The sequence below is a fragment of the Capricornis sumatraensis genome, chromosome 2 (genome assembly GCF_032405125.1).
Source record: "Capricornis sumatraensis isolate serow.1 chromosome 2, serow.2, whole genome shotgun sequence".
Taxonomy (NCBI): domain Eukaryota; kingdom Metazoa; phylum Chordata; class Mammalia; order Artiodactyla; family Bovidae; genus Capricornis; species Capricornis sumatraensis.
In genome coordinates this window covers 202,387,994-202,401,730 of record NC_091070.1, presented here as the reverse complement: position 1 = coordinate 202,401,730, position 13,737 = coordinate 202,387,994, and the positions used below count along the sequence as shown (strand labels likewise).

The 13,737-nt window shown below is 48.2% G+C and overlaps 1 protein-coding gene across 3 annotated transcripts in view; it reads right to left on the bottom strand.

The window, feature by feature from the left end:
• The window catches only part of ERI3 (ERI1 exoribonuclease family member 3), a 132,367-nt gene that overhangs the window by 91,716 nt on the left and 26,914 nt on the right, over positions 1-13,737 (bottom strand). For all 3 annotated transcript variants that reach the window (XM_068964874.1, XM_068964876.1, XM_068964875.1), the window contains one exon: positions 6,143-6,259. In XM_068964874.1, the coding sequence (XP_068820975.1) occupies positions 6,143-6,259 (117 nt within the window). The remainder of the gene's footprint in view (positions 1-6,142; positions 6,260-13,737) is intronic.

Below are 13,737 nucleotides of genomic sequence, written 5' to 3'. Positions count from 1 at the left end.
AGGAGAACTTGCTGACCTGGAAATCGAACCAGGGTCTCCTGCACTGCAGGCAGATTCTTTAGCAGCTGAGCTACCTGGGAAGCCCAAGTAAATTCACCTCCAGGCTCCTTAGGAGTTCCTGCAGAACTCAGGGAATGCCCGCACACGGGACCAGCACCTCTAGTTCCAAGTCCACCTCTCTCTGAGCCTCGGTGTCCAGCACTTCCCCCTCTGCACCAGTGAAGGGCCAGGGTGCCCCCCAGGCATCCACCCTTCACCCTGCATTCCTGGGCCCTTGATACCAGCTGGCCAAGCAGGAAACTGGCACCTTCAGGAGAGGAAAAAACCTACAAACCTAGTCTAGGGGATTTCTCACTCAAGGGCCTCTGTTCCACCCAGGTCAGGCGTACTTTCAAACCAGCTTGGTGCTTTGGTCTGCTTTATTTTGAAGTGGAAAATATCCCTCAAGTACAGACTAGAGAGGCTGCCTTCAGGGCCTGCAGCAGGAGGCCCCTGCACAGACGTGGACCCAGCTGGAAATCACCATGGCCGGCATGCCCCTGGCCACTTCCAGACAGAGTAGCATCTCAGGCCTGCTTGGAAACTTCTCTTTTTTTTTAAGGGTGGGGGGTGGGGATTAAACTCCAATTAAACTATAATTATGTGTAATGAATACCAAATACCCAACTCACACAAACCGCTGGCTCTAAGAGGGAAGGTTATTTTCTCATAGCGACTTACATGGAATGGTAATACACACCTTTTAGGGAAGAAATTTTCATTTTAAGAACGCTGAGTTCCTCTAGGTGGGTTTCTGTAGTTCATCAAGTCATTATTAGGTGGTATTTTAAGGAAGTGTAAGGACACAGCCACTCTATTTTATATTCCAGAAACTGTTTTTATATTAATCTGTATTTTAATTGGGTAACAGCTGCTGCCTACAGACTTCCCATGGTCTAAAAGGAAAATAAATTAGAAAGATTAACTACACTGTTGTTTCGCGAGGCTTTAACCCACAGCATGCCCACCCGGCTGGCACTTCTACACCCTTTCCTTGCTTGGAAGACCAAAGAACTGCCCAGCAGAGGGAGGGCCTGAGCCAAAGAGAAGAAAAGGTGGTCCCTTGAGGGCTCCGGTGGGGATGGGGAAGAGCCCCAGGTTTGTAGCTTTCATCGTGGAGTGCTGAGACTTCTCCTTCCATTCAGTCAGCATCTACTGCTGGAAAGGCTGGGCCCCACTCAAGCAAGCAGGAATCCAGCAGTGAAGAAAGGCATGACAACCCTGCCATTGTGGAATCTGAGTTCTTGGCAGCCCAGTCCTGGCCCAGTCCAGTCGGCACCCAGAGCCACACTGAGCAGGCAGGGCCCTGTGTTTTATCTCGGCAGGGTCTGGAGCAGGCCTGTTGCCAACTCCAGGCCCCACAGCCAGATGACTGGTTGCACCCACTACTGCCCTTTCTCGCTCAGCTTCTCTCCTGCTAGGTTCTCCTAGGGCTGAGTCACATCCCCAAGCCTGGCGCTGGGGCTTTGGATCAGGACAATCCTGGAAAAGAGGGCACACAGCCATTTGTCAGGGAAAGCCCCAGGGCCTGCTCACAGTCTCGTGTCCAGTCTGAGTTTCCCGAGGCAAGGTTGGGTCTCCTCCTCTTGGCTCCCACCAAGTGTCACTCAGACGAACTCTGAAGGGCTTCCAGAAAATCCCTCTTACACAGGAGACCAACAGCATCCTTGCCAAGAACCCTCGCTCCTTGGAGATGGGACTGAGGTCAGCACCTGCCCTAGGTCCCAGGAAAAGCACAACATCGAAAACAACCACCGAGGTGCTGACCTGCGGGGTCTCTCACCAAAGACTAGGCCCGCCTCCTGTCACTGTGGGGTGCAGGGGTGCAGATGGCCTCCAGAATTCTGGGGCTTTCTCACACTACCCCGCAGTGGTCAGCAATCCTAGAATCATCAGCCTGGGAGGAGCCTAGTAAGCTTGGCTTCCTCCCTCTCTCCATGCTTCCCAAACCGCCTGTGGGCCAAGGCATGGCTTACAGCTTACAGCTAAGGGACTTGTACTCAACCCCCAGAGACACAGGGGCTTGAGATCCTTTCAGGAACAGGCCTCGCTCCCCTGCATTAACGCCTCCAACAATGGACCACATCTGATCAGCTCTGTCAAGGCACTCGATGAAGATGGTGGAGGGTGAAATTTAAGAAGTCAATCCCCGTACCTGATATCGACAACCTATAAGACATACCAGAAACTGTGAGGAAGAGAGAAAATATAATAAAATACATACTGGGAAGTGATACCTTAGGCCTAACCTAAATCTTTCACGCTGCTATTTAAGCCCATTCCCACTTGAGTTAATATATGTTTGTAAAAAGCTTTCACATTCTCACAATGAAAGGTACTAGAGCAAAGCCAAGTATTTATTAAGCTGAGAACCAGGGCTCACAGGCTAAACAGAGCTCAGAGACCTTAACCACTTAAAGCAGGAGAGGTGAGAGGAAGGATTAATGTGTGCTCTGTGGCTCCTTTCACTGAGGGATTACAGATTAACTCCCGCTTCCCCAGACTCAGAAACCACAAGGCGAGGGGCTTCTGACCCTGACTGATAACGTAACTGGTGACTGAGATCCCCTACCCGCACCAGAGCTCTGTCTGGGGACAAGTGGGCTTCCTCGTTTGTAAATACAGGCAACTACAGGAAGCAGCCCTGGATGCTCGCTGCCAATAGCATGTCAGCATCCAGTGCTTTCTCCCTTCACAGTTTATCTCCAGCACAATCGTATTCTGACACCAAGACAGTTTGTTGATTACATAAGCACTTGTCTCTGGTGTGCAATCTGATAATCAGACCCACTCTTTCTCCTCAGACAAAGAGACCAATAAATCTCACCCTTTACAAGTACAGGTGCAAGACAAAGCCCTTTACTGGCATTTAGCAAAATGGGTATTTTTTCCTAGTTCGTTTTTTTTTCCACAGTGACAACAATAACAAAAAGGACTGCACGTGGTCAGGGACTGTGCAGTAGCCCAGCTGCTACAGGCAGAGATGTAATGACCTGGAGTGGATTCTAGAGGTGGTAGGAAAGGGCTTGGGAAGGAAGAAAACACACCCCCATCCTGTTTCTGTCAGAACATCTCCAGGCAGCCTATCAACTGGGACTAAGAAAGGACCTCAAGAAGGCTAATGACATGCTCATCACTCAGAGCAGTGAGAGTGTCTGCACGCAGGCTGCAGACTCACTCGAGGCAGAACCCCTCTTCTGGCTGCCCGGCACTGAGCCCGTCTCTATTCTAACACAAGCATGTGCTTGCGCATGCACACAAATGGCCAGGGTTCTTTAAAAAAAAAACTTCTGGTCCAAGAGAGAAAATCCTCCTGGAGGACCTGCTTAGAAAAATCTGGAGGTTTGGGGTTGTTCCTTACCCTTACCAATGAAAGATTCCTTGTGGCTGGAATGATCTCACCCCTCCCCGTCCGCAAAGGCACATTCTGCCAGACTGGATGAGGTCTCAGAAGGACAGCCCCATCCTGTGTCTGTGCCTCCCTTGGTATTACAGTCCATCTAGTACGAAGACAGGGCGATATCTAGATGACCTGAGGTTTTTCAAAGAAGACGTTACTTACTCAAAAGAGCAGTGAGCAGTACAGCTACCCTGGGGGGAGGCAGGCTGTGGTAGAAAAACTCCTTGACACTAGCCACTTGAGGAACATGGATTTTTACTTGGTGCCAGGCCCTAAGGATAGGACCGACAGGGATCACACCTAGTTTCTGCCATCAAGGAGCTCACAGTCTAGTGGGGAGATGGACAGATGACTGCAATATAACGTATCTGACGGTGCTATGCTGGGTTGAGCACGGCCCAGCCTGGGCTCAGTGAAGGTTTCCCAGAGAAGGTGACCCTGAGCAGAGTGCTGGAGGACAAGCGGACGGCAGGCGGGGCACACAAGCAGAAGGACCATCGTGTGTAGAGACAGACTGAGGACAGTGAGGCGGAGATGAAGCAGGGAGATCTGAGGCTAGATGAAAAAGCAGGGACCAGGCCAGGGGGAGTTCTGAGCCCTGGGAGCCTGAGAGAGGATGGCAGAATCCATGCCTACAGCACAGTCACAGCCTCACTTCAGAGCAGGCTTCATAAGGAGGATCCTATGCCACCAAGCCCGCTACCCTCCAAATTATGTATGTGTGTCCCTCAGTGAGACTTTCCAGAAAAAAGAAACATCTCTCATCAGAGTCTTGCAATCCCTTCTCCCCTCCCTCAAAAGAGAAGCAGTAGCAACTTTGCTCTGAAAAACCCCCGTTTCCCAATATCCTCAAGCGTCCACTCCTGCCCAGAGCTGAGCTCCAGCAATGCTCCACTCCACCCCTAAACAAGTACCAGCTTCCCCCAATTTAGGCCTGCCTGTCGACGTCAGGCAGTGAGCTGGAACTGGAGGCCCCAAGGGGGAGGCCGCACACAGAAAGGAGGAAGGAAAAGATAAGGGGACACTACACTTTCAGGCCAGTGGAGGGCTCAAGAACCTGGCTAGTTTCAGGAAAGTCTTCCCTTCCCTTCCCATAAGGAAGGGGATTTTCATCATCATTAAAGTGATGATTTTTTCCCAAAGGGGGAAACAGGACAGATTAGCGCCCCCTAGTGGTACAGGTAATTCCCAGGGGAATGAGGGGAGAAAAGTTGTCCCCAGTGGAAACAAGAGCCTCATCATCATTGGTTGGAGCATCAAAAGGCTTGAGAGACTAGACACCTTGGCAGATGGATACCTACAACAAAAGGCCTACCTGGGGCACTGGCATCAAGGCCAGGAGCTCAAGACCTCACATCTGGGCTAAGTTAGTATCAGAGACCACTGAACTCCCCAACCAGCACAGGCAAGCATTTCCCCAACCCCCTCCACACCAAAGGGATTGTTTGGGGATTACTTGAGAACTTCTGTCCTCCTGATTCACTCACATGGAGAAAGCAGGTCCCTGGATGATGGCACAAAGTCTCTAACGTACTCTCACCCAAACTGCTAGTTGTTCAGTCGCAAAATCATGTCCAACTCCTTGCAACCCCATGACCTACAGCACGCCGGGCTTCCCCATCCTTCATTATCTCCCAGAGTTTGCTCAAACTCACGTCCATTGAGTTAGTGATGCTATCTCATCCTCTGTTGCCCCCTTCTCCTCTTGCCCTCAATCTTTTCCCAGCATCAGCTTCTTTTCAAATGAGTCAGTTTTTCGTATCAGGTGGCCAAAGGATTGGAGCTTCAGCTTCAGCATCAGTCCTTCCAATGAATATTCAGGGTTGATTTTCTTTAGGATTGACTGGTTTGATCTCTTTGCTTTCACGTTTTCCCAGGATCTCTGCTACCACACACACTTGGCCCATGATTCCACCACCCCAGCATAGAGCATATAACACGATGCACCACAGGGAAAAGCAGCCACAGAAGGCTTCTTCATACAGTCCTGAGAGTCAAACTCTTCTGGGACACCTCCTCTCTGCCAATGACTCTTCTGAGCCCCTAGCAAGTGCCAAGATCTCAGTCCCAGTTTCAAAATCCATAAAATGGGGCCACACTAATCTGTTGGCAAGGTGGCCAAGTACAGAAGCAGCCTAGGATAAGGATAAAGACATCTCCGCATTGGCCATGCTGTCCTCATACCCCACTTGGACTGCCCATCTCTTTCCTTAGTGATAGCACTGTGCTTCCCACAAATGCCATCAATGCTTCACAGAGGACCACTTCATTCAAGGACAGAAAAACATCACCAGACAGCTAAGAAAGCCTCAACATAACCAAGAAGCTGAAATCTTCCCCTCCTGCCAAGGACCCTAAGGGGCAACGGAACTGAAAAGAAGCTGAACCCTAGAGGCACCACCCAACTCCTAGACTCCAAGTGCCTGGTTTACCAGGAAAGGTAGCGATGATGAGGAAGGGAAAGTGTCAGGGAAGCCGGGAATCACTACAGGGAAGAGTGAATCACTACTCTCCCTGGGTTCCCCGATGACCACAGTGATCCGAGGGGAGTGGCAGACTTTGTAAAAAGCCAACTGCTGGGCCCAATGTGTACCTGCCTTAACCACTGAGAAGACCTATGCTTTCCCTAAGCAGCCGGTATAGAGCACCAATGATCCCCAAGCTCCTGTCCCAGCAGCACCTGCCGCTAACCAGGGCCCTTACCTCTGTACAGAAGGGAGTAAGCTGTGGATGGACTACGGGCTGGACATACATGTGAAAGGTAGACTCAATCTCCATGGTCCGGCCATTTAGCTTCAGGATGGGGAACTCGATGATTTCCTGGAATGGCAAAGGCACAGAAAAGGAAGAATCAGTTGTTTTTTTCTAAACTAACCATCTCAAAGAACTCCAAATCAAGAATAGGGGAGCGTTTTGGACTCATTAGCTCCTGCCAGGTCAAACTGAAGACTTTGAGTGAGAAGATGCCAGCTCAGTTATAATCCTGACCCTCCCACAGTTAACATCCTCACAGGTTCCAGGGACCCAAGGCACACTCCACCCTCACTGTCTCTGGGAAGGGGAAGGACACAGTGGGAGCGTCTGGCCCTGTTTCCCCCCACCCCTGGCTCTCCAGCAGGGGTCTGCTCACTCCAGCCCCTAAAAGGAGAACCCCCTTCCTCCTGCCTGGGTCCCTTCCCTGGAAGGGGCCTAAGTCTCCAGCCACATAGATAACCAGCCATCAGACTAACGCACAGACCTCTGTGCATGAAGTTTAAACAGAGACAATGAGTTTCATTAGTTTTTACAAAAAGAAAAAAAAAAGAGAGATAAGCAGTAAATAAAGTCAAAGGAGCCAAAGACGATACTGAAGAGGAGAAACCTGAGTAAGAGTATTAAGAGCTAGTGCCTCCCACCTTTCTCTCAGGCAGCACATCCACCCCTCAGCGTCGGCCCCCCCATAACCCAATCGCTTAGCCAGCCCTTCCGAGTCCGCTGGAACGTAATGGAAGAGAACGAGGAGGAGTGACAATTTGTTTGGTGTCTCTAAGATTAATTTGTCTCCGTTATTTAATAGAGATGCACAGCACCAAGGTCCTGGTGTGCAAACAGGCTTGCAGCATGCCGACTGTGCAGCCCGCTTCATACATCGTTCCTGGAAAGGGAGGAACACGCCAGGGCGGGGGGAGAGGGCTGGAGAGAGCACGCACGCGCCGGAGAGACGAGGGGAAGCCAGGAGAGAGAATAAAAAAAATTATTGCTTTTTAATATTCAAAAACAGTTTGCAAAATTTAATCAAAGCAGAGGAAAAGCTAACATTTTTACCACTTTGACATTTTTATTAGTGCTTTCATAAATTTTTAAAACATGAATGGAATTAGTTTACAACACACACACACACAAAAAACTGCCCTGAAAACATCTGGAAGAGACAAATAGGAAATAATAAAATAAATAAATAAAAGCAAAATCCTCCGAGTAAAATTAGCATGTGAAAGAGGCCTCCACTGCAGAGACAGGAGGGGGGCTTTGCCCGCTCAATGGCCCCCACAGTCAGCTCCAGTGGCATCCTTTCCCCAGGTCACCCATTCTGCTGAGGACCTTTCCAGCATCACTAAAATCAAGGCAAATTGGTTCTCTCCAGGGACATCCCAGAGAAACAACACAGAAGCCGCTGACACCTGACTGCAATCAGGAAATGGATGAGTGGGGAGACGGAAGGAGAAATGGCCTGTCTCCCTGATATTCCACGGCAGCCTGGTGTCTCCCCACCAAACACACCTGCTCTATGGGATTCGTTTTTCAAGCATCTTTATCCAACAGATCACAGCAGGACTGAAGACCAAACCAAGGCAGCCAGACTTCATGACAGAGAAATTCAAAGCTTCTGGCTGCCTGGGTTCCCTGGGCTGCCCCAAGGATGGGGAAGCTGTCAGGAGTCCCTAGAGACAGGAAGGGCAGAAAAATTAAGACTGAGGCAGAGGAGGGGCGGAGAGGAGGCCCAGGCTGCTGCTTAAACTAAGTGGTGCCTCTCCTCCCAGAGTTCCACAGGGTAGGCCAGAGAGGAGAGCTTGGCTCTGAAAAACAAAACACACACACACACAAAGTACACACCAGCCCCCTTGAAAAATCAGATACCCAATATTTCCAGGCTGTAACTCTGAGGTGGGGCTCATGTGAGTTAGGCTCGTTTCTGATATATCCTTCCTCTGCCACTAAGTAGAAGAAACACTTCTCCAATGGAAAGAGCTCCATAGCCTGGTGGGTTTGGCAGCCCTGGTGTCTAAGGAAACAAATACAGCCAGCTCCTCACTAACAATGTTAGCTGGGCCCACAATGAAATTTAACCTGTGACACAACTGTACTTTTCATTTAAACTTTCATTTGGAGAGAAGCAGTGTTTGGAGACCTGCAGTTTGTCCTGCTAATAAAGACAAGTGTTGGGACCTTTAAGGATGCCATTCATCTCTGGCTTTTATTAAATTCAATTTTCTTAAGCCCATGATACATTATGAAATTAGGAGTTGACATTCCTCTGGAAACAAAAATATCTATCAAACATAAATAGAAAAAAGCCCCTCTATTACCAAGAATTTATGGCTTAAAGTTGATCTCTTTCCACTTTTTTACAAGCACATGGTTTGTTTTAGAGATCTGAAATGTTATTATAGATCTAGAATTTTATTAGTATTTATTGTAAAATAGTAAGCGCTTCAGCTCCTGCTCTGACCAGCACCGAGTCAGCATTCCCAGTAGATACTCTTAAAACTTGGCCTTTGGGTTTCCCTACTGCAGCTCAATCCTTCCTGCCACTGGCTTCCTCGCCCCTGGGGAAATGGAGCCAACCTAAGCGCTCACAACTTAAAATCACCCTCCCAGAGAGGGGGAACAAGTCAGCCTTGGCTCTGTATGAAGAGGGGTAACCCCTCTGAAATGTCTGCGGGCCAGCATACAGCAGACTGGACCTATCCTAAACACCTCTCCAACGCTGTTTGGCCATCAGCCAAGACTTCTCTCCAAGACCAAGAACAAGGCCAATCTCAGAACATGATTTTGCAGGGGTCCTACCTCAGCACCACCATCAGCTACTGTAACAACGACCTTACACACTGGCATATTCTTTTGAGCCACGGAAGATGTAAAAGAGGAACTTCTGATAGAAGACCCTTTGGGGAGTTAGAACAAAAAGGATCTCATTTAGCTACTTCTAACCTTTCCATATTCCCCAGACAAGCCCAGAACCTCAAAGCACTGTTCTCAACAGCCCATTCATGGGAGAGAACCCCCAGTCTGTACCAGCTGACAAAACTTTGCAGCCTGTACACCTAGGGTAGGCCAAACACTTCATAAGTTTTCAGCTGATAATGATCAGAGAGGGAACCCCAAAGCTACAGGCTGATCACATTCATTCCATCCAAAGCTTATGAAGATGTCCCTAAGTGCCAACTCCTAGGGGCAGGTATTCGGATCGTGAACCTGTTATTCTGCCCTTCCTCCTTTGCCCTCCCTCAATTTCCTCATTCCCCTTGGACAAAGTTTTTTTAAAAGGAACAGCTGAGTGTCTGCTTGTGTAAAGGCAGCATCATGAAGGAAAGAAGAACTGGTTTGTATTTAACAGCCCTCTTTTCAAGCCCTAATAGTAATTTCACAATTCCTTACTTCTGTATGATGTTTGCATCCAATTAAACTACCTGAGCATCTACTCTGTATGGGACTCTGGTCAGGCTGTAGGAGTGTGATTTAGAGATAAGATGTGGTCTGCTTTGGAGGTCTGCTTTACTTTACATGAACCAGAGAGCAAAAGAACAAATGACGAACAATGCACTACGAGAAGTATCTTAATGGAGCAACATACCCAGGGTTATGCTTTTTATTATACGTTTTCAAATACATCTTCTCATCTTACCCTTTTTAATCCTGGAAGGTAAGTCATATTGTCATCATCATCAGGTCATAAACCAATACTATTAAGCACCTACTTTTGCCAGGCGGGGGCTGGGTGTAGACACAAAGGCAAATACAATGGGAGGCGTCTCCTCTCTCCAAAGTGCTGGGAGCCTGGGCAAGGGGTAGTGGGGAGCCGGCCCCAACACCTTCAGAGACAAACACAAGATGGAATCATTTCATTCTTTCCATTCCGTCTAGTCAAGGCTATGGTTTTTCCTGTGGTCATGTATGGATGTGAGAGTTGGACTGTGAAGAAGGCTGAGCACCGAAGAATTGATGCTTTTGAACTGTGGTGTTGGAGAAGACTCTTGAGAGTCCCTTGGACTGCAAAAAGATCCAACCAATCCATTCTGAAGGAGATCAGCCCTGGGATTTCTTTGGAAGGAATGATGCTAAAGCTGAAACAGTACTTTGGCTACCTCATGCAAAGAGCTGACTCATTGGAAAAGACTGTGATGCTGGGAGGGACTGGGGGCAGGAGGAAAAGGAAACGACCGAGGATGAGATGGCTGGATGGCATCACTGACTCGATGGACGTGAATCTGAGTGAACTCCGGGAGTTGGTGATGGACAGGGAGGCCTGGTGTGCTGCAATTCATGGGGTTGCAAAGAGTCGGACACGACTGAGTGACTGAACTGAACTGATGTGGCAGACAGTTAGAACTGGACATGGAACAACAGACTGGTTCCAAATTGGGAAGGAGCACGCCAAGGCTGTAATTGTCACCCTGCTTATCTAACTTCCATGCAGAGTACATCATGCAAAATGCTGGCTGGATGAAGCACAAGCTGGAATCAAGATTGCTGGGAGAAATATCAATAACCTCAGATATGCAGATGACAGCACCCTTACGGCAGAAAGTGAAGAACTGAAGAGCCTCTTGATGAAGGTGAAAGTGGAGAGTGAAAACACTGACTTAAAACTCAACATTCAAAAACGAAGACCATGGCATCCAGTCCCATCACTGGACTATTTCCCATTCATGGCAAATAGATGGGGAAACAATGGAAACAGTGACAGACTTTATTTTCTTGGGCTTCAAAAATCACTGCAGATGGTGACTGCAGCCATGAAATTAAAAGACGCTTGCTTCTTGGAAGAAAAGCTATGACAAATCTAGACAGCACATTAAAAAGCAGAGACGTTACTTTGGCGACAAAGGTCCTTCTAGTCAAAGCTACAGTTTTTCCAGTAGTCATGTGTGGATATGAGAGTTGGACCATAAAGAAAGCTGAGCACTGAAGAATTGATGCTTTTGAACTGTGGTGTTGGAGAAGATGCTTGAGAGTCCCTAGGACTGCAAGGAGATCCAACCAGTCCATCCTAAAGAAAATCAGTGCTGAATATTCACTGGAAGGACTGATGCTGAAGCTCCAATACTTTGGCCACCTGATGGAAAGAGCAGACTCACTGGAAAAGACCCTGATGCTTGGAAAGATTGAGGGCAGGAGGACATGGGGACGACAGAGGATGAGATGGTTGGATGGCATCACCGACCCAATGGACATGAGTTTGAACAAGCTCCAGGAGATGGTGAAGGGCAGGGAAGCTGCAGCCCACGGGGTTGCAGAGTCGGACACGACTGCGTGACTGAACAACAGCAGCGGTGGCAGACATTCTGCTAAATGGGCAACAGGAATGACGACACTGAATCCACCTAACAGCTCATGAAATGGGAATCCCTACTAGGCCTGTTTTACAGAACAACTAAGACCCCAAAAGCAGCTGTTACTTGCTCAAGGCTGCACTGCTAGGAAGGGACAGAGCTGGGACTCCAAACGGGGAAAATGAGACTTAAAGACAGTAGGACTAACAGCTCTCAAAATCTGAAGGGTCAAGAAAGATCTGATTCTTTTAGTCTGAAAGACTGTCTTTAAGGAGCTCAGTGCTCTATCTGCTAAGAAGAAAGACTGTTCTTGAGTTATAAGAGCAATGAATGTGAACCATCCAGGCAGAAAGTCCTGCAGGATTCCAACTGAAAAGCCTCCACTACAGCTGCAGGGACACACACAGTGCTGGGCTCTGTGCTCAGGGAGGGTGAGAACTATGAGCCTACAGTCTGCATCTCTAGCACTCAGGTCTGTTTCAGCACACAGACCCCACGCTCAGCTTTTGGTAAGTAAACACATAAAGGGGCTGATAAATGGCAAGAGAGAAGCCAAGAGCATGCCTCTAACAGGAAAATTCTGTTTTCACAGAGTTATCCATGGGACCAGGGAGGCGAAGTGACCTACCTAAGGTAACAAGATGGGAGGTGGCAGAGCCAGGCTGCAAAGAACTTTTCCACCAGATCCCCTGCCTCTCATCTCCCAGCCTCCCTCGACTGCTACAAACCACCAACGTCCCAGTTTTCTGTGTGCCTGGGACCACAGATTCCTGGAGCTGAAATCTGCTAAAATTAGGACAGCCGGTCACCCTACACCATCCACGGCTACCTGCACTACTAGGTTGTCCAAGGGCAGAGCACCACAACCTCCAAAAGCTGGTCTGCTGATGATGGATGGGAACTAGCCATAACTTGACAACTAAACACAAAAGCCTTAGAACTTGGATTTCTCAAAGTACCCATGGTTCCAAACCTATTGTATCTGCTGTCTCACTCAATAAAATGCCAGCTGTAAGTATTTTTTTTAAAGGGGAAGGAAGACAGAGAGATAAAAAGGAAGCACCAAGCAAATATTCTTATATCTTCTTGAGTAGAAGTTTCTCTTGGAGCAAAGATTTCAAACACAGCTACTTTCTAATTGCTGAAGTAGGAACCCCAGTGATTCTCTTGATAAACTGAAGACAAAACTGCAACAGCATTTCAAATGAAATTTCACACCCACAATCAGTAGATTATAATAAATAAACATGTAGGTTGCTTTCAGGGTATTCAAACTCCCTTAAGCTAAAGTGTCTGCAGTGGTAAGATTATATTCAAAGATACAACAACAAAAGGATTTTAAGCAGAAGGACTCTGGGTTAGGCATTTTTTGACAATGGGGCAGAGGGTTTAATAGTGTGGCATTCTTACAGACCTTTTCTCCAAAGCACAGATTCTTCTTTGCCCTGAGCCAATCTTTCTATGGTCTTCTCTGAAACGAGCAGATCATTTTTCACGGCTCCCCCTTCTCAATCTAGGAACTGGCATTCCCTCTGCTGCTGCTACATCGCTTCAGTCATGTCCGACTCTGTGTGACCCCAGAGATAGCAGCCCACCAGGCTGCCCCATCCCCGGGATTCTCCAGGCAAGAACACTGGAGTGGGTTGCCATTTCCTTCTCCACTGCATGAATGTGAAAAGTGAAAGTGAAGTCGCTCAGTCGTGTCCGACTCCTAGCGACCCCATGGACTGCAGCCCACCACGCTCCTCCATCCATGGGATTTGCCAGGCAAGAGTACTGAAGTCAGTTGCCATTGCCTTCTCCGGCATTCCCTCAGTTTACAACTAATCTATGCCTTCTCTCCACCCACTGATTCAAAGTCCAAAAAGTGTGCACTCCTGCAGAGAAAGGTTTGACAAAATCCAAAAGCAACATCATCACACAACAAGGCAGAAAAAGCAGTACCTAGTGAAAACGTGGATTTTATCCAGACAAAGACTTTTGGATAAAAGTTTCACGCAAAGGCAAGACCTTTCTCCAAGGGATCAAGGAGCCTCTTGACCACAGGGAAGAGGGGAAGTTGAGAGGGAGAATGGAGAAGTGCAGGCTGTGCTGGGGAATGAAGGGACCGTAGTTGACTTAACAGTTTCTCCTTTGGGGGGGAGAAAAAAAGACATTTTATGCACAAGGAGCTTATTTCTTAAACAAACACTCGTGGTTTTGATTTACACCACAGCCTGCTCCTAAATAATTTATGGCGGGTTAAATTTATTGCCGAGCCCTGGC